The sequence below is a fragment of the Zootoca vivipara genome, chromosome 2, assembly GCF_965207765.1.
Source record: "Zootoca vivipara chromosome 2, rZooViv2.hap1.1, whole genome shotgun sequence".
Classification (NCBI taxonomy): Eukaryota; Metazoa; Chordata; class Lepidosauria; order Squamata; family Lacertidae; genus Zootoca; species Zootoca vivipara.
Window position 1 is genome coordinate 31,557,438 of NC_142584.1, and position 20,110 is coordinate 31,577,547.

General features: G+C 42.5%; 1 protein-coding gene across 5 annotated transcripts in view; it reads left to right on the plus strand.

Annotated features, from left to right (window-relative positions):
• Positions 1–20,110, plus strand: part of TMEM94 (transmembrane protein 94) — a 72,631-nt gene that overhangs the window by 1,750 nt on the left and 50,771 nt on the right. For 4 of the 5 annotated variants that reach the window (XM_035104456.3, XM_035104457.3, XM_035104458.3 and 1 more), the window contains exon 2: positions 6,497–6,628. The exons of the other annotated variant lie outside the window; for it this stretch is intronic. In XM_035104456.3, coding sequence (XP_034960347.1) covers positions 6,605–6,628 — 24 coding nt within the window. In that variant the 5' untranslated portion in view covers positions 6,497–6,604. The remainder of the gene's footprint in view (positions 1–6,496; positions 6,629–20,110) is intronic. 5 annotated transcript variants of the gene reach the window in all.

Below are 20,110 nucleotides of genomic sequence, written 5' to 3' on the forward strand. Positions count from 1 at the left end.
AGCAGCCTTCGACACAGTCCCTAGAACTAGAATTTGGGACAAACTTCATAGACAGAAGGCTCCTGTTTTTAATCCAGGCACTTCACTCAAATACGGCTCTTAGAGTTAGGTGTAGCCACTTTGGACACATAACGGACCCCATTGAAACCTTTAAGGGAGTCAGGCAAGGGTGCCTCCCCCCCCCTAATTATTAAATTTTTATTTCAATAACTTAGTAACCGCTCTCAATAACCAAGAATTCCACCCCCTGAAGCTAGCAAATCAGCATATTTTGGTTTTGCTTTACGCTGATGATGCAGTAGTTCTATCCAGAACCCCCATTGGGCTCAAAAGAGAATTAAGAAAGCTTGCAGCCTACTGTGAAACGGAATGTCTTAATTTAAACTACCAAAAGACCAACATTCTTGCTTTCGGGGGGGAAACTAAAGCTTAGAAGCTGGGAACTCCAAGGCCATAAACTAGAACAAGTCTCAAACTATAAGTATTTAGGAATGGTAGTCCAGGCTTCAGGATCCAATAAACTACACATAAATTCCATTGGGAGCTCTGGGGGAAAAACAGCAAATTGCATCCTCAATTTTTTTAGAACTCAAGGGGGTTTTTTCGGCCCCGTGGCCCTAAAAGGCCAAGGCCAAAACGTTGGCACAGCTCCTTTATGGATCCTTTCTGGGCCTGCCATCTTCTGCTTTCTCCCTCCTCGAAAGAGTGCAATCCAAACTCCTTAGAGCCCTCCTACAAGTCCCCAGAGGTGTATCAAATGCATGGATCAGACTAAAAATGGGGACGATGAGAGTGGAGGCTCTCATCAGTCTAACATCAATCTATAAATGTCTTTCACTGAAACTGCTCCCCCGTTTTATAGCTCCACTGATCCTTCGTGACCAGTTCCAGTCAGGCTGGCAGACAGCAGTCCTGAACACTCTTCAGAAACTGGGTTTTGATTGCCCCTCAAGCCCTTCTAAGTCTGCGCTTGGGCCAAGCTAAAGCTATGGTTAGGCAAAGAATTATAGACACTGAGGGACAATAGGACTGTTTAAGGTGCCCCGACTACAAAATTGTAGAAATCGAGAGAGATATAGCTGCACCAGCAGCATATCTCTTTTTTCTTTTGTCCAAAAATGCAAGAAGGGCTTTTACACTTGTCAGAACCTCAGCTCTGCCCTCACCGGTCTTGGAAGGATCCTTTAAAAAAGTCCCATATGACCAGAGAATTTGCGCCTGTCCATTGGCGGATATAAGGGACAGTGGGTGGCGCTGTGGGTTAAACCACAGAGCCTAGGGCTTGCTGATCAGAAGGTCGGCAGTTTGAATCCCCGCGATGGGGTGAGCTCCCGTTGCTTGGTCCTAGCTTCTGCCAACCTAGCAGTTCGAAAGCATGTCAAAGTGCAAGTAGATAAATAGATACCGCTACAGCGGGAAGGTAAACAACGTTTCTGTGTGCTGCTCTGGTTTGCCAGAAGCGGCTTTGTCATGCTGGCCACATGACCCGGAAGCTGTATGCCGGCTCCCTCGGTGCCGCAACCCCAGAGTCGGTCACGACTGGACCTAATGGTCAGGGGTCCCTTTACCTTTACATTTACAATGAGGCACGTAGAGAAACCATTGACCCCCTGCTGGTGAGGCTTGCTTCCCGGTAAAGCAAAAATTCAATCTTCTCCTGTTAGGCAAAGATCACAAGATGACCCGGATGGTCGCCAGATTCTGCGCATAGATCTGTAGGCACAGACCACCCCCCATTTCAATCTAGTTTGTTAATAAAATTCCCAAACTCAGATCCACGGGCGTCTCTGGGTCATTTCTCTATGGTAGTCTATCTTAAAGTTTTTATGTGTTTATATGCCTACCACATTTTTTAACTCAAAATCCGTTGTTGTATATTGTTTTAAATGTTTGTTTTGCTTTTGGGATTGTAGTTCCATTTGTTTTTCACAAGCTGGTCTCTGACAGTAATAAATTTCATTCATTCAACCTTCCTGCTCGTCTCCATAGAGGTTTGCTTAGTAGTCAGATTTTTAAAACTATAGTTAATTGGATTGATTACTACTCCTGTGCCTAACTGACTACAATGCTGGTTACAAGCCATAGCGGTTTGGGTAGTAAACAAAATTAAATATCAACAGTGCAATCCTACATATGTCTATGCAGAAGTAAGGCTCATTTATTTCACTGTAACTTGTTTTTTTCTGGTTTGGTGCCCTGTTGACTGGGGTGAGGAGACTTCAGGCTGGTGAGATCTGTTTTTAATCTTGTTAGAACACTAAGATCTACCAACCAGAGTTTGGTGTAAAAGAAATACACATAGACAGAAGTAATCATGGGCCTAGGAATTTGTTCTGAGTACTTGAATTGAGTTCGCAGACTTTCTACTTGCCCTTAGCTTTCTTAATTTTACTGGGGAGTCATTTAGTTTCTGCTTTGTTAAACAATGCCATGTATATGTTTCGTGGCTCAGTGGTGGAAAGGGTATGCTAGCCTTAGTGGAGATATTCTCTAACTACGCCCGAAACATTTTCCTCCTTCCAATAACCAATGTGGAGTCTGCATAATTTATATAATGTGATTTGGATGGGATCATTTAGATAATTTTCTTTTAGAGTTTTTTTTCTCATAAAAAATAATGACTTTGAAATGTCACAGAAAATGTACCTGCAGAGACTATATATGTTGCTTCCCTTACATCATATGTGTAAAACAATAGAGGAACTAGTCAGCTCTTAGGCCGGAAATGATCTTATAGAGGTGTTTAAATTTAGGGGGCTCATGTCTGCCAATGAGCAGGTTTTATTTCATTGTTCCATTTGTATCCTACCCTTCCTGCAAAGAGCTCATGATTGTGCCTTGATACTGCAGTCCTGTGTTTGCTTCCAGAGAATAGGCCCTTTTGAATGCAATGAATATTAGTTCTGTGGAATCATGTGTAGGATTGTGCTGCATCTGTCACAATAACCCTGTTTTGTAGGTTAGGATGGGGGAGTTTGACTTTTGCAACATTTAACCAGTGAACATGGGAGAGTTTCCCACATCCAAACCCAAGCTTATTCTACACTATTATGGCCTGAATTTGCTAGCAGACTTTGCTACTTTTTTGTGATAATTCCAAGCATCACTATGCCAGCATGGTAGGTATGTGATCCCCAAACCACCCAAGATGAGACTAGACTGGATTGTTAATGGTCTGAATTTGCTAACATGCTTTGTCGCTTCCATGTAATAATTCCAGATATAGGTTTGGGTGCAGATCTAGGGCCACATCCACACCACATATTTAAAACACGTGGCTTCCCGAAAAGAACTCTGGGAGCGGTAGTTTAGCCCTGACAGAGCTACAATTCCCAGCATTCTTAACAAACTACAGTTCCCAAGATTCTTTGTGGGAAGCCATGTGCTTTAAGTGTGCTTTACATGCATGGTTTGGATGTGACCCTGGACCTTTTGAAACCAATGGAAGGGATATACTGAGGGATGGCAGGGGTAACGGGCATGCAGACTGCCCACCCAAAATAAGCCCTAGTCTTTTGCTCCAAAGGTGGAGAATGTGGTTGGCTGCTTTGGTTTTGGGTGGTGCTCAGAACAAGCACCTGCCTACCCCCAGCATCAAAGCAAACCCAAGTCCTGCTGGCCCTTTGGGCACTGTGTTGCTGAACCCCTTTGAAGAGCCTCAGCAGCTCAGTGCCGAACAGGTCTCTCCTCTGCTTCTCAATTCTTGAGTTTAAAGCTGGAGAGAGGACCTGTGGTCATCACCACAGTTGTGCTGGGCTTCCACAACCACAGAAGATCCCATCTCCCTCCAGCTGCAAAACTCGGAGGGGAAATTGTGCTGCACACCTGTGGGAGATCTGGGACAAAGTCATGGGACAAGGGTAGGATCTTGGCGTCCAAAGGTTTTTAGCTTATTCAACAAAGGCAGTCTGAAATTTTGAACGTTGCATATTCCCTATATGTTTTTTTATAATGTCCAAAAGAGAGTTGTTGTAGTTTCCTTATGTCTGACAAACTTGAAATCCTTTAACCCCACACCATTCAATTAAGCTGTAGGTAGCACATCTAACTTGATTAAATTTGCTCGTGCAACCAGGAACAATATAAATTTTGCTTTGGCGCTGGATGTGGCCAGCCATTGTACTGATAAAATGGTGAATGCATACAATGGCTGCAGCTTTTTAAAACATGTTTTCTTTATAAAAGATCTAGGAGAATAGACATACAGTATAAGCAAATACATCCCATACAGCCTTGAGGTGTAGCTGGTTAAAGGCAAATCAGGTTGTGAAAACCATATCTGAACAAAGCAATGTAGGTGTAGGTAAGCGCTAAGGGTGTCATTATGTAGCTTCCTTTTATTGCTGTCAGGTAGCTTAAGGCTGTATAGAGGAGACCATTGGCTAGATGCTGAGAAATGGGGATCACTGCTTGTTCTTTGTTTTTGAGGTGAGAGGTAAAGTTTCAGGTATTATAGTTCAAATGCTGATGGTCAGGAGGCATGGTTTGCTTTTAAGATCACATTACAGCTTGCTGCCAGAGACAGAATGTCTCACTGCAGTGCAGCCCATATTCCTGTCCTACACAGCTGTCTTGCTTCTTGACCTTCTCTATTAAGTGGCACAGAATTGTGCTTCTATTGCTAAGAACTAAGATTATGTTAGATCATCATTTTTATTTTATATTTTGCAGGGTAGGTGGGAGTATTTTTATTTTGATCTTGCTTCAGGCATTTTCTGCTTTTTTTGACAGTCATTTTGAAGCTATATGTTTCCAAATTTGCACTATTTCAGAGTGCAATTGTTAATAGTTTTTAAAGCAAGAACAGACCACCAACCAGAGCATCTTATTCCCCATTCTGCTACAGGTATTTGTGTGTTAAAGGCAGAGCATGAACTATTTCAGCAAGATTTGTGCTACAGCTTCCTTTCATTCTGCAGCTGCCATCATCTGCTGTGCTCTGAAAACATCTCCTTGTAGCATTCTATTCCTGAACTGGGCTGACAGGGCAAGATTAAGCTAGTGAGAATCCTTTCCATCCTGGGCTTCAGATAATGGAAATCAGGGACACAGTTCAAACTGAAGGCAAATTCTGAGGATGTGCCAGACTGAAAGCATAACTCAAAGGAATTTCTAGGAGATGACTGAGGGCTCTACCTGTTTAGTTAGCAAGATGTGCTGAATATGGTCAATGCTGTGTGTACTTCACACTAAATGAAATTGCACCACAAAGAGCTAAATTCTGCATCCTTGATATATTATATGCCAAATTCCACATACCTATATACTGATTTTCTATAACTTACTCTGCTTTTGTATAATTTATTCTGCAAAGGATTATGCGCTGCTCCCTTGCCTTGCTCCCTAAACACTAGAAATCCTGCTTAGAACTCTCCTGTTTTCAAGAACAAATCAGTGTTACAGCTCATCAGTAACATATTATATTTTTCTCTTTTGGGTTCCTGGATTGTGGTGATACTGTTGATGCTATTAGGATTCCTACTTGAGTACTCTATGCATATTTCTATTTTAATGTTTTTCATTAAGTATATGATATACATGTATTTTGGTTTTCTTGATTTTCTATGTTGCATTTGGTGGTGTCTAGCTGAAAAAAAACCACTTTATGCTTCTAAATAAAATGATGTGTTTGAGTGTGCAAAGTCAAGTTAAATTAGATTCCCCCCAATGCATGTGGAAATACAGACCAGTCTTATTACTGAAAACAATTCTGTTGCTTTCAAAGATTGACTAGATTTTAACCTTGACTTTAGTAGCTGGTAGAAGAGCTGAGTCAGACTCTGACATCTAGCAAGTCTACAACTGAGGCACAGACTATGATTGGAATTTGACCCACAGGTCACAAAACGCTTGTTGGGAGAAACAGCTTGCCAGCTAGGTTCTGTTAATTCCAGCTATGCTAAGATTTTCTTTACTGATGATCTAGTACCTTTCTCTAGCCAGTGACGGATCTGGCTGGTGCTCGACCCTGTAGTGTAACCACCTTGTCAAAGCAGATTTGATGTGTTGTTTCAGATAGCGGGAGAGTCATGACTACAGGCTCCATTGGAGATTATCTGGGCAGGGACCTGGTCAGAGATAAAAATAACAAGACAAATAGCTATTAGTGACAGGCAGCTCTATCACAAGCTTCCTGGCTGGCATTTGAGCATGCCATCTCTGCAGCACCTGATGAAATCTGGCTTCTTTCTTAGATGCTGAGCTTGGCAGTTCTCTTCAACGTGTCAAGAAAATGTGTTCAGTGCCAAGGCAATAATTATGTTATGCCTTACAGGGGATTTCATTTTGCCCATGGTACTGGCCTTTTCGGTAGTTAATACAGATGGACCCTATTTAGTGGTGGGGTGGAAGAGTTGCAGAAGATTAGATACAATTAGAACCATCTTCTGTTTTCTCATCTGTCTAGATCAGTTGTGATCTTGAATTCTCCAAAGTGCTTTACTTAAAGAGAGAGTGAAGGTAAAAGAGTGACATTTAACCCCTTTTGTTTCCGTAGATGTTGTCACTAAAGCACGCTAATAGAGCTTCATACGTTATCTAGAAGAAGACCTCTTACAGAATGGTGCTTGTGGTCTTTTGGGTATGCTCTGTCCACTGAGTAACGATGGACTCCAAGGAGAAGTGTCAGGTAGGTTTTTTGGTCATGTTGTAGCTACTGTAGTTCTAGATCAGGCATAGGCAACCTTGGCTCTCCAGATGTTTTGGAACTGCAACTCCCATGATCCCTAGCTAACAGGGCAAGTGGTCAGGGATCATGGGAGTTGTAGTTCCAGAACATCTGGAGAGCCAAGGTTGCGTATGCCTGTTCTAGATGAATCTCTCTATTGAATTTGCTTCTGGTTGACTTTAGTTGGAAGATGATGAGTGGTTAAGTGTTCTTAATATCAGAATGGCTTTCACTGGTGAGAACCTGGAAACCCAGATTCATATTTACTTTCTGTGTGTTTTTCCTCTACAGTACTTCCCCTTTACAACTGTGGAGGTTACTTCTGAGTAATCATAAGCATATATAACACAGTTTACATAATGTTCTCGTGGACAAGATGAATGCCAAGGGTTACTGCTGTGGGATATGTTGAACTTCTTGAGAGATATAGCTTGTGAACTTGAATGTAAGCTGTTCTTCTGGCAGCAATAGTTGGTTAACAAAGATCTTGCTTTTTTCTTATTAAGGATGATCAATGTGTGATTGTGTTGCCACACTGTGAAACTTACAAAACCATGAGATTAGTTCTGAAATTATTAACTTTGGAAAGCTGCTTTTGAGCCTTCTTTTCACTTTTCAAGATTTTATCCACAGCCATCAGGCCCATGGCACAGAACTTTATACAGTCATACCTCGGGTTAAGTACGCTGCAGGTTGCGTACTTTCAGGATATGAACGCAGTGGACCCGGAAGTGTTTACTTCCGGGTTCTGCCGCATGCGCAGAAGCGTCCTGTGTACTTCACAGTGGAAGTGCAGCTCTGGATACGTACTTTTGGGGGGCCGAATGGCACCCCGGAACGGATCGGGTATGTATCCAGAGGTACCACTGTATGATCTTAGGCTGTTTGCCCACTTTCTGTGATTTTAACAGTTTTTCATGGCTACAGTTGTTGCAGAAATGATGCCAATTGTATGTGACCCAGCTACTTGTTAACTTGCTTCTTCCTCCAAATGAATGGGGGCAAGTGTGATCCCTTGAAAACATCAATGTCCACTAAATTCCAAGTTCTCAGTGATGGAGTCATACAGTGATTAAAAGGGGGGAAAGCAGAAAAACAGGAGAGAGAAATGCTAGAAGAACTGGTGTGTGAATCTATTTTATTTCACAAACCTACTTCTGGATTTATTGCTTCAGAAGAAAGCCCATGAAACCAAATCCCAAGACAGACTGCCTTTTGTTGGTAGAAAGGGACTTTTGATGTCAGGTGGAGTCTTGTTTTGGCTGTGCATTTAGGAATTAAGTATTACTGTTTATGCTTTCTCCATGGCTTCCTAACCTGCATCTTTCCAGAGAGATTGTTTTATATGGAATGCTGGTAGGATGGCATCCCTTATCCTTTGGCATTCCTTATGCTTTGTTCAATCTGATCCAAGCATGTGTATTTTAGGACAGTTCATCTTGTTCATATGGGTTGTGTGGAATAGGGGTCCTCAAAAAGGGGTCCTTTTTGAGCATAGACAAAAAAAGGAGGCAGCACACCTTCCCCCAAACAGGAAACACCCCTGGAAAAAGTCTCTTTAAAATAAAGAAACAAGCAAATTAGGACAGGCAGGGGCTTTGATGTCTGAGGGTGCCCATAGTTCCTATGGAGTCCACCTTGGGGATCCTAGTAGAGGAATCATACTTTCTAGGTCTACGTAGCACTGCAAGTGCCAGACTGAATAATGTGTTAGCAATGTGAAAGGGTAGCATCCTTTTATTAGCTGAATATGCTCAATCTAGCTTTATCCTTGGTATCTTGAGGCAGGTGCATATCCTGATCTGAACAGGCATAGCTTATCCCTGGGTAGTGTATTTGCTACCTATTACCAGATGAAGTGGGAACAATTCAACTATTGGAGTTTTTAAATCACCCATGGCGTGTTGTTGTTGGTTTGTTTTAAAGTAATTTTGCAATTGCAATAGTTGTGTGGCGAGGACAGGCTATTTGGTAGGGGCAATAGGAAAATGTTTGGGATGAGGAATGCCAATTACAGCCTTGGCATTAACACTTCTCTCACAGGTGTGTTTTGTGATCTCATTGTGCTGTATTGTGAGATGTTCTTGTGTGCGCATTAAAAGAGGATGTGGCTACAACTGTTGGGGTATCACTGCCCTTTTCTTTGGAAATCCAGCCCTCATTGTGCAACATGCGCTGACTTGCTTTTAAAAAAGTGAGCAGCCTGGGAACAGGAAGGAAAAATCACAAGGACAGTAATAAACTCTGAAGGTTGGAGGATTAGAGGGAACTCCAAGACACAAACTTGCTGATCAATAGAAACCTTGCCCAATGCTCTGCCCCCTCACAGCTACTTCAGTCAGAGGCTAGCCTTCCTTAATCACATGCCCTCCATGTGTTTTAGTGTTCTCCAGATATTGTTGGACTGCAACAACCATCGTCCCTGACCATTGGCCATTCTGTCTGGAACTGATAGGAGTTGTAGTCTGTAGGAAGAGACTAGGTTGGGGAATGCTGTACAATTAAGTCCCATAACTATGTGGGGTAGAGAGAGAGAGAGAGAGAGAGAGAGAGAGAGAGAGAGAGAGAGAGAGAGAGAATGAATCTTGAGATTTTTACTTTGCAGATGGATAAATAAATATGTTGTTCGGCCACACATTCTTTGATGCATTTACATCTAAAGTGTGGCAAAAGCCTTCTTGGTTGGCAGGTCAGTCTGGATGATCAAGCTACCACAGAGTCAAAAATTTTGCCCTGGGATATTTGGACATTTGCATGGGATCAAAAACTGCACCAAATGATGTGTTCTGTATTGTGTTAATGGGTATGTGCATTACTTATAGCTGTTACTTTGAGATAATGAGGGATGGAGGAATTCTGGTAGCGTACTTTCTCTGTATGGTTAGGGGCAAATCTGCATATCTGTCTTGGCTCTCACTGAATGAAGAACTCGAACTTGGAGTAAGGCTTCTGCTATAATCTTTAATGCCCAGGTCAGTAGATATATAGGAAAAAACAGGGTCAAAGGCACAGCAGATACATGGCTAAGGCATTGATCCAAGAAAACAGCACACCCTCTGAGTTCCTGTTATATGGGAATGGGGCGGCACAAGTTCAGCATGGCAAGTGGGCAAGCAAAAGCGAACTTCTGGAGGCTGGACCTGAGCTGTCTGTTCTTGGCTATGTTGGCACCTCCATGAGCTAGGTGACGGAGAAGGGGACAGCTGCTCCTCAAAACCAAACTAAGTGTCTGAGTCCTCCTGGGAGGATGGGCTAAAGGCAGGCTCCAGCAGTGCGGGGGGTGGGTGGGTGGGTGCCAAGATCAGAGGTGAAAAAAGCACAGAAGCATGGTGTGAAGTGGGTACAAGGTGCTTGTGTGATGAAGAAGGGGGTAAAGCAGAGTGCTGACAGATTACACCACTGAGACCCTCCCCAGGATCTGACTCCTCATTTGTAACTCCACCCCCCTCTTGAGGTCCTGGCACAGCCCCTCCATACCCACTGGGCCATGCCCCAAAGTCATCAACAAAATGATCCTCTGACTCTTCTTCCTCCAGTCCTGACCCTCAGCCCCTCCATGATGTCTCTTTAGGACTCAGGACATTTTCTCCTCTTGAATTTTGTACATCTTTTGCCCTACTAACCGAACAATAGTGTATGCTGCATCTCAATAAACCTAACGAAGCTTGCTAATAATGGCTCAGTGACCCATTTTGGTATTGATCAGTGTGAGATATACAGCAATTACTGTACCTTGTAGAAATGCTTTCATGATCTCAGACAGTGGTGGCATTTTCTTGGAACAACTGAAACGTAAAACCTTTTTGTGCAATATGGGGCATGTCTGTTTAGGAACCAAGCATGTATTTCTATGAAGAGAGTGAAGAAATATTACTTCTCTGTCATCGTTACTTCCTCATAGTTTGGGGATATCTCTGGATCCAGCATTGTTATGGGAGACTCAGGTGGCTTTTTTCACTTATAGCCGGTTTTCCAGCTTTCCTTTTGAGCAGAGATGATTGCTGTAGTACTCAATGCTCTGGCACGATTGGATTATTACACTGTGCTGCATGGCGCTGCCTTTGAAGATAACACAAAACTTCAGCAAGTCTCAAATGCAGCAGCCAGATTATTGGCTACAGTTCAGTTTAGAACTCACATAATCTCGGTCTTAAAACAATTGCACTGGTTGCCAGTTCATTTCTACCCTGAGATGGTGCATTTTTGTGTGTGTGTGGTTTTTTTACTGAGTGTACAGGATGATTCACTAGTGACTATGTGGCTCACCTGATGTAACTTAAAAACATCAAAGTGCATTTTTTTAGAGGTACTGGCCAAGTTGGCAAAAAAAAAATGGCGCAGGAAGTATTGTGGGGCTGAAGAAACCCAATCTTCACAGCTGCATTGTCAGAGAACCTGAGACTCTGAAAGATAAGGGGTTTATTGTCTAGTCTCTGCCATCCACACAGTTCCACTGCCAATAGTGGCTGAGAATAACCGTTGCTTAGATGTGGTGCAGCTTGGCATCCAGTCCTGGCTAAGAACCAGACATTGCAGAACAAGAGAGCAAATATCCTAAGAGGTCATTCAGAAATCTTTGAAATTCAATTTAACCAGCAAGTTATCTGTTCTGATTCCTCATTCTGTTTAATGCTGGCAAGAAGAAAGAGTCCCCTCTCTGGGATAGCAGTTAGCAAATCCAGTTTTGCTGTTTTTCCTCTCAGTTTAACTCTGGTTCAGATAGAGATTTTGGAAACGTCTGCTTTTTGCTCAATAGCAGCTTGTCGTGTTGTCTGGACCAAAAAACAGTTAAGTTTGTGTGAAACAAGCCAACTTCAAAGCAGGGTTAAAATTATTTTGACAGGATGGAAAACTAAGCCAAAAGCAACAAAATGAAGTTTTGCAGACTTAAGTGTAAAGTTCTGCTCTCTGGTGGGAAGACTCAGATGTCAAGATACAGGATGGGTGACAAATGACTTAACAGCACATTTGAAAAGGATATGGGAGTGCACTTGCTAAACGTGAGTCAGTAGTGTGGTCTGGTGTCTAAAAAGGCTAGTGCAATTCTAGATTGCATGAGAATTCAAGGTATCACTCTGTTCTTCTTTGATCAGGACTCACAGTTCTGGACACTGCAGCTTAAAAAAAACACTGGCATATTGTAACATCCAGAGTAGAGCAGGGAACCTGGTGATCAGGTTTTGTGAGCAAAGGCTGAAGGGGCTGGGTATATTTATTTTGGAGCAGGGTGGATAAAAATCAATGATTTTTTAAAAAAAATCAAAAAAATCGGATTTTTTTTTATTTAAATCGGATTTTTTTTATTTAAATCGATTTTTTTTATTTAAATAGGATTTTTTAAAATAAAATGCTTTTTGAGGAAAATATATTACCATCCAAAGGTTATTCCATCATGAAATAAAGATTAGTTTTTTAATTATGTAGAATAAGGTTGTATATGTTTAATTTTTTGGGTAAATAAATTCCATTAATCCATTCACAATGTCATGCTCTTCCAGAGGTTTTTGTAAGATTATTGGGCAGTTTCTCTGCCTACAAGATATTATCACAGATGCTTGGTTTACTTTTGCAGTTCTCAAAACTGAATTTGACTCAACAGAGATCACATGCCTCTTCTTCACAGCAAAAATGTTATAACATGAACAGAGTTGAGAAAAAGACCTTAATCCTATTGTTCTACAAACCTATGAATACAGAAACAACCCCTTCAGTTCTAAGTTTCAAGAAGTTCAGTGAATAGAATAGAAACAATATTTTTCTGATTGTTTGGAGTGGACAGTTTTTACGTTTTTCATGTGTAAGCTGGGCTGAGAGTCTTAAAATATATATATATTGTTTTTGTTTAGCCAAATTAGTTAACAAACATGGATGTTTGTTTAAGCAAATAACATATGCTGTAATGTTATTGTTTCAGTTGAATAAATCTATTTAAATTGTTATTATTAAGGTAATGATTATTTTTCTCCTTCCTAAGTACAACAGTAAAGTTGTCCAAATATGAATAACCCATTAAACTGGGGATAAAAAAACTAATATGAAAAGTTGTTATTCTAAAAATCTTCATCTACTTGCATATTAAAGTTATACCAGCAAGAATTAGTCTTTATGTAGAAAACTATGATTTAAATCAAGCCTTACTGACTAGTGATTTAAATCGTGATTTAAATCGTGATTTAAATCAAATCCACCCTGTTTTGGAGATTTTAAAATTTAGAGATTATAGAATAGCCATCTTCAGATATTTGAAGGGCCACCACATAGATCAGGGGTCAGCAACCTTTTTCAGTCCACCATCCCTCAGACCATATATTTTGGAAAAAAATATGAACGAATTCCTGTGCCCCACAAATAACCCAGAGATGCATTTTAAATAAAAGCACACATTCTACTTACGTAAAAACACCAGGCAGGCCCCACAAATAACCCACAGATGCATTTTAAATAAAAGGACACATTCTACTCATGTAAAAACACGCTGATCCCTGGACCATCTGCGGGCTGGATTGAGAAGGCGATTGGGCCACATCTGGCCCATGGGCCTTAGATTGCCTACCCCTGACATAGATCATGGAGCAGATTGCTTTTCTATTGTTCAAATCATGAGAGAAATGATTTAATCTAAATGTAATAAATTATTTCCTGGTTCAAGCTGTATGACAGTGCAACAGCCTGCCTTGAAAGGTGGTGAATTCTTCTTTCTTAGAGGTTTTAAAATCAGCTACTGGAGGGGCCCTGATCACAGGTGCTGTAGTAGCGGATTTACTTCAGCAGCTGAGGCTGAACTAGGAAGTAGATGAAATTGCCTTTTGAAAAAAACAAAAACAAAAGCATAATTAATGTAGCCACAATTTATTGCTGTAGGGGACACAACAGGCTGTGGTTGAACAAAAACAGAAGCACAAGCTTCTAAACAACTCCCACCTGTGCCAGGGAGGGACTGAATGTGGAAGCCCAAGGCTCACCTCCGCTCCTTCACATCACACTAAACTAAACTATGGTTTAGCATAGGTTTTAAAAGGAGCCATTATGTCACTGTTCCCATTATGTCACTGTTCTGGATCATTTTATTTTCTCTGTGATGAAACAACAGCGCAGGGAAAAGGACAATTTCTCTTCATGGAAAGCCCCATTGTTGCAATAATGAGTACTGTAATAAATCCCATTGGTAGTGGTGATTGGGATGAACAATATAATCACCAATGCAAGTTCTTTCTTCCATTATCCAGTGTATCTGCTTTTTCCATGGCTTTTTGCAGTCTTTTTCTTTTTAATTGGAGTCCACTGTTCTTTAGTACTGGAATGCATGCATCCAATAGTAGCCTGGTTTGCATGCCAAATTAAAGCATAGTTAAAATAAACTGTGGTTTAGTGTGAATGAGCTGTGTGCTTTTACCAGTTTCCCCTACCACACTATCTAATTTGACTTGTCTATCATACTGAATATCACCACCTGCACCTCTGCCTCCCTTACTTTGTTGTGTCTGGATCTTAAAAGTTCTGCACCTTTCTACTTCGTCTTGACCAATCCATCCCATTTTAATGTGCTGCTGTTCCCCTTACCATATTGTGCTTTCTGTAGAATTACCTTGATACAGCTTACGTTTGTGCAAGCTCCACATGCAAGTAATTGATGAGGCACAGACACATATCAAGGTCATGTAGTCATGAGCGGATGCAAAGCAATACAGGGCTGTGCCTTTTGCTAGAGTTCATGCCCTTATTTTTCATGCTGCTCACAATGTGAACAGAAGCGGCAACGAAGTGCCTTAACCTCTTCAGACATCTCCCCCATCCTTTCATCTCTTATTTTAATCAATGGTGCGTCCCCTGCCTTTCCCTTGGGATAGCTGCCACTTGAGAAATAGCACTCCACTTTTCTTCTACTGGACTTAACACCTCTCTCACACACAATATGCACACGCACGCTGCTTTTTAGCTGGGAGATGTTTCAGGAAGGGCAACGGAAATGATCAAGGGGATGGAACAACTCTCCTATAAGGAAAGATGGCAGCATTTGGGGCTTTTTAGTTTAGAGAGCAGGCAAGGAAGAGGCGGCATGGACGTGGATATCCAGAAACTAGAAGATAGAGAAAAGTCCCCCCTTCATAATAGCAGAACACAGGGACGACAGAATTTTGGAAGATTTAGGACAGACAATACTTTGCACAGCGCATTGTTCAGCAATGGAATTGGCTCTCACGGGAGGTAGTGATGGCCACCAAACCGGAGAGCTTTAAAAGAGGACTAGACTAACTCATGGGTGATAAGGCTACCAGTGCCTGCTAACCACAATGGCTATGTTCTCATTCCCCTGTTATAGGTAGTACATATGTCTTTGAATGCCAGTTGCTGGGAATCACAAGCAGGGAGAGTGCTGTTGCCCCTCAGATCCTACTGCCAGGCTTGTCATAGACATCTGTTTGGCTACTGTGAGAACAGGATGCTGGACAAGATGAGCCGTTGGCCTGATCCTGCAAAGGCTCTTCTTATGTTCTTAGGTCTACCCTCTAGCAAGTGGAATGCTTTTGTATTGCAAAGTGATTATATTCTGCATGGCACCTGCTTGGAATCGAAGTGAACTGAGAGCTTTTTTTTTTTTTTAAAACCAAGCAAAGCTAGGAGAAAATTCTGTTAAGGCAACTGCCAAAGAGAGTTAAAAAGGCTATTCTTCCCATTTCAAAAAAAATAAAATAAGGCTGCTCTATTCTGTTAAGCTGAGATGTCCGCATCGGAGAACTTCCTGTGACTTTACAGTCTGAGGTGCCAGCATGTGCTCATTCAAGATGGTGAGAGAGATTTCAGAAAAGTCTGCCAGTGGCATTGCTATAAAAAGCCCACCTGCTGAATTTTGTGTATGTTTTGTAGGAGTACGAGTGTTTCCCAGTCCCAGCTCCTGGGGTGTTACTTCCCTTTTCCTTGGTAGTGTCCCAGTTACAACAAGTAGCTGTGTTTTTAGCTGCTTAATTACTTACTAGGAATTGTATTCAGGAAAGTGGGGTGGTGGTGGTGGTGGGAATTTGTGCTGTGCAAGACACTTTGTTCCTTTTGTGCAGTTAAAGAGTATGTTGTCTAGGAAACACAATGCCCTGGAGAAAGATGCTGCCTCCCTTCTTTCTTTCCCCTCCCTTTGCTGCTGGCTTCTTTCTTGCAACCAGCACCACGAATGCTTTCCTTTCCTTCAGCTGTCCTTCAGCTCCCCTTAGGAGTTCCATATGCAGAAACTTTAATTTCTGAAATAGTGGGGTGTGTGTGTGTGATATTTTTTCGCCACACAACAGAGAGCCTGGGTCAGGACTCACCACTTCATGGTGCCTATAGAAAGAGCAGCCTTGTGTGGAGTGTCAGACTTGTAACCCCTGACTAGCAGATCTTCCATAATCTCAAATGGAAATATAATGCAGAATCAGTGATTCTATATACCAGGGCTTTTATCCGTTCAGAGCATGAGTTCTGCCACTGAGCTGGAACCTCTCCTTTCTAAGGGGGGGTATATCAGCTCCTCAAATGAATGGTCTTTCTTGCTCTCCTTTGATTTCAAAGCATGAAGGCAAAAATGGGTCACCTGTCAAACCATGGAGGTGGGTAGGCAAGATAACAATCTGGCCCACTGTCCGGATCCAGTTTCCCTCAGCTCTGCTGTATGAAGTTGGGCCACTCACTGCCTTTTAGAGTAACCTTCATGCTGAGGACTTTTGCAGGCACTGCCAAACAGCTGATCGGCGGTGCTTGCAAACTCCCTTTAACTGCCCCACACCTGAAATCATGCAGAATGTCAAGTGAGGGTCACGACTGCAATGGCCTCATGAGCCAAATGAGGAGGCCAGGCAGAGTTAATAAGGTACCCAGTTTACAGGCTTCCTACTTCTGTCATATAACAGGCTTGTGGCTGAGTGGGAATTTTGAGTTGGGGGTCTCTAGTTTGACTGATACTCTTAACTTTTATTCTATGCTGGCTGTCCACTAACTTGAGAAACACATGGGTGTAAAAAAATCTTTTCGGGGTCTTGTCATCTGCATAACCACCTTGACAGTTCAAAGTGTGGAAATTTGTGCAGTGTGGTGTATGCTTAATTGGGACTGGAGCGTTTAGTGGTGCCTAGGTACACAGTGGTGCCTAGACAGCATCTTAAAAAGCAGAGACATCACCTTGCCGACAAAGGTCCGTATAGTTAAAGCTATGGTTTCCCCAGTAGTGATGTATGGAAGTGAGAGCTGGACCATAAAGAAGGCTGATTGCCGAATAATTGATGCTTTTGAATTATGGTGCTGGAGGAGACTCTTGAGAGTCCCATGGACTGCAAGAAAATCAGACCTACCCATTCTTAAGAAAATCAGCCCTGAGTGCTCACTGGAAGGACAGATCGTGAAGCTGAAGCTCCAATACTTTGGCCACCTCATGAGAAGAGAAGACTCCCTGGAAAAGACCCTGATGTTGGGAAAGATTGAGGGCACAAGGAGAAGGGGACGACAGAGGATGAGATGGTTGGACAGTGTTCTTGAAGCTACGAACATGAGTTTGACCAAACTGCGGGAGGCAGTGGAAGACAGGAGTGCCTGGTGTGCTCTGGTCCATGGGGTCACGAAGAGTCGGACACGACTAAACGACTAAACAACAACAAAAGGTACACAATGAAAGAATAGTTCAGTCATGTCTATTTAAGAAGAAGTTAGGTGCATTTGTGCTTTCAGTTGGGGAAAAAATCTATCTTGTCTTGTGATTCATTCATAGGAAATAATCAAATTTTATTTTATATATGAAAAAACTGCCCATTAGAGATGTCTTAAAACTCTTAGGTTGAGTTCCCACTGTTCTGGGTCACAATTTGTTTGTAGCTTGTTTATTGTAAAGGTAAAGGGTAAAGGGGCCCCTGACCATCAGGTCCAGTCGTGTCCAACTCTGGGGTTGCGGCGCTCATCTTGCTCTATAGGCCGAGGGAGCTGGTATTTGTCCGCAGACAGCTTCCAGGTCATGTGGCCAGCATGACAAAGCTGCTTCTGGCAAACCAGAGCAGCGCACGGAAACACCGTTTACTTTCCCGCTGGAGCGGTCCCTATTTATCTACTTGCACTTTGATGTGCTTTCGAACTGCTAGGTGGGCAGGAGCTGGGACCGAGCAATGGGAGCTCACCCCGTCACAGGGATTTGAACCGCCAACCTTCTGATCAGCAAGGCCTAGACTCTGTGGTTTAACCCACAGCGCCACCTGGGTTCCTTATTGTTTATTGAGAAACAACTAAAAAATACAAAGCAACTTTGCAGGTCCGTCAGAAAAGAATCCCAAAGTGTAATACCTTCATTGGGACAAGCCAAAAAGTCACAAACTTACGACCAAGCTTTTTTGAGTTCTCCAGAATGTTTCATCAGATGTAATCAAAAGGCAAGGGAGAGGGAGAGAAGTAGCAAATAGGGGTTTTGTGCAGGTCTTAAGGTGGAAAGGACGAAAGTCTTGTTGTCAAAATTGGATTGGTATCCCCGTGTGCAGGACAGGACAGGTATCCAAGCCTTGCTCTGTTATTTTAGACGCCATTTTTGCAACAGGAATGAGATCTTGTTTAACTTGGACCATAGTGTCAAGCAAGAATTAAGACATACAAGCACTACTGTAAAGGAAAGGAAGGAGAGGTGATGGTAAATAGTACTCCACACACAGGGATGTACCTATACTGCATGCTTAGATTGAGGTTGTCTGTGGTACAGAAAGGGCTTGGCTCCTGTCATTACTGTGATTCTTTTTATTATTATTACTACTTACCTTTGTTTTGCTCCTCCCCTCCCTTTGGGTTTTTGGGGCACATGCATTGAACTCTTTGTCTCCGTTGGCCCAGTTTCCTCTGCCTGTCCCTCCTCCATTGCTGCTGCTGCCCAGCTCTGGGTAAGTGGCAAGCCCCAGACACAATAGATTGCTATTAATAACCTGCACTGCACCTTCTGCAGGAGTCTCCTCCTGAGAGGCTATGAATATTTGATACTTGGAGGGGGGACTTTCTGCTGCTCTCCATCCTGATTGCTGCTGGGAAGTCCTGCTTGGGAGCAAGAGGTTGCTCAGGAGGGAGCAAGGCAGTGTAGCTCAGCAAATAGAAGGCCTGGTTGTTTGGGTTGTGGATTTTTATTGAAATAATTAGCTTTCAGAATGCACAGCTTGACACCTTTGGGTTTTGTGTTCATAAGTGCACTGTTTTACATTTTTTAAATATGGGACCGTTCATGGGAGTTCTCAACTCCTAAGCTGGCTTTTCCTTGCAGTATCATATGTTTTCCCAGACCTGTTCTCTGTTAGCATCATCTTGTGCTTCAGCGTATACCATCTCTGCCTTCTGTACAGGTGTATTTCTTGGGCTATCTGGCTTTTGAATGCAGCCTCCCAAACCCAGGGGGATGTGATCCTAAAGGACATCCTCATCTCTCCTTTCTCATCCCTCCCCTTCTTACCCCATATCCAGCATGCAGCAGTGTGACTGGCAACAGGCTGAATTAATCAGTGGCTTGGTGCTTCACTCTGCTGTTCCTCTGCCTCTCTCTCTCTCTCTCCCTCTCTCTCTCTTTCTGCAGCGTTGCGCTGTGCGCACTCTCTCTATTGCTCTCTGCTTCTCTCTGGATAGCAGCATTGGAAGTTGCTGTTCAAGGTTCCAAGTGCTGCACTGCAATCTTAGCCAAGATGCTTTTTAAACAGACAGATTTGTGGATGTCCCAGCAAGCCAAAAGTGGCAAAGTAAGTTTACCGTTTGCGCTTTTTATTTATTTCTCTTTTCTAACGTTTGAATTCAAGATGGCTTTTCCCTTCCTTTCCTGCATGTTTTCCCGAGCTGCTAATGTACAGAAGGCTTCTGAGGTTGCCTATGTGTGTGAGCTTAAGGCAGATGAGCTGCATTAAATGACAATATATATTATGGAAATGAGGACCTCTTCCTTTCTGCTAGGCTTGTTCTATCACTGGGAGAATTTGGGCTCTGAGCACCGTGTATAGATGCCTTGAGCTTTAGTGAATCCTTGTGTCTTTTCGGAGGTTCAGATTTGTCTGTTTCTTACACATGCCTGAGCATTGCGCCAATAAGTGCCACTTCCTACTGGTATACTTGAGGGGTAGGGTGTGTGTGTGGGGGGTTAATACTGTGGCATAAACTAGCAGGGATTGTGTGTGGCAAATTTCCTGGATCTGGAGGATTGCCAAGTATGTTCAAGGGAAGCAAATGTGGCAATGATCCATCCTTGCAGATTAATAAATCTAGGATTACAGTCAGCTGTGGTTGGAAGTATGTGTGTGTGTTTGTGTAATTACCCGACTACGCATGTTATTCTCCAGAGTTAGGGAAATATGTATAATAATATATGCTTTAATATCACATTATGTAACATGCCTTAAAAACAGCACAAACACCAATCCCCACGGCACATGTGTTAGCTACATAGAAATCCAGCCCCAGGGTGATCTGCAGGTACAAGAA